Source organism: Neophocaena asiaeorientalis, unplaced genomic scaffold (genome assembly GCF_003031525.2).
Source record: "Neophocaena asiaeorientalis asiaeorientalis breed wild unplaced genomic scaffold, Neophocaena_asiaeorientalis_V1.1 scaffold123, whole genome shotgun sequence".
Taxonomy (NCBI): domain Eukaryota; kingdom Metazoa; phylum Chordata; class Mammalia; order Artiodactyla; family Phocoenidae; genus Neophocaena; species Neophocaena asiaeorientalis.
The window spans coordinates 11,960,604-11,961,385 of record NW_020173666.1 but is presented as its reverse complement, the minus strand read 5'-3'; the positions used below and the strand labels follow the sequence as shown (position 1 = coordinate 11,961,385).

General features: G+C 71.0%; 1 protein-coding gene across 1 annotated transcript in view; it reads right to left on the bottom strand.

Moving 5' to 3' along the window:
- SYNJ2 (synaptojanin 2) overlaps positions 1 to 680 on the bottom strand; it is a 95,334-nt gene extending 94,654 nt beyond the window's left edge. Inside the window, exon 1 of the mRNA XM_024748049.1 lies at positions 554 to 680. Within this exon, the coding sequence (XP_024603817.1) occupies positions 554 to 680 (127 nt within the window). The remainder of the gene's footprint in view (positions 1 to 553) is intronic.
- Between the last annotated feature and the right edge of the window lie 102 nt (positions 681 to 782).

Below are 782 nucleotides of genomic sequence, written 5' to 3'. Positions count from 1 at the left end.
TTTCGTCCCCATCCCCCCCCCCCGCCCCCCGGGAGTAAAGGAGGCCATCACAAGGGAACGGGCATTCACTGGTTTCATCAACAGGTGCCAAGAAAAACAGCGCCAGGCACTTGGTCGGACGGCCTCCTAAGTCACCCCTCTTGGATGGTCTTGAATCTGTAACGGGTCCCAGGGGAGCGCGGGGCAGAAGGGACCAGAGGCGGCTCTGCAAGAACGGACCCCGCCGGCAGGCGCGCAGACCGCAGACCCCTGTGGGCCGCCTGTGCACCCGGGAGCAGCCACACGTGTCTTCTGGCGTCTCCGGCGTCACTTCATTCAAACTGGCCACCCGCCACCCTGCGCGTGCGACGCCCACGCCTCCGCCACCTCCGCGCCGCCCGGACTAGTCACCTCGGGGACGGGAGGTGCCCGTTTGTCTAGGTCTCTGCAAAGGCAGGCGACCTTCCCTCCCGGCATCCTCCCCGGGACAGGGGACCAGGGCGCGGCCCGAGCCCCGGCGCCGTTGCGGAGTCGCCGGCCCGGAGCCCCGGGCGGCGCCGCTTGCCGCACTCACCGAGCGTGGCCACCGTGCCGGCCTCGAAGAGCAAGCAGTCCCCGCGGCCGCGTGCCTCCAGAAGGATGCTGCTCTCCCCCGAGGCCTCCAGCCGCCCGAGCAGCCGCAGCCCTTTGCTTAAAGCCATGGGCGCGCGGCCCGCCGCCGCGGCTCCCCGCGCTCCCGCAACTTCCAGGAGTTTCACTTCGCGCCCACGCCGCCGCCCGGCGCAGGCTCCTCCCCGGCTCCT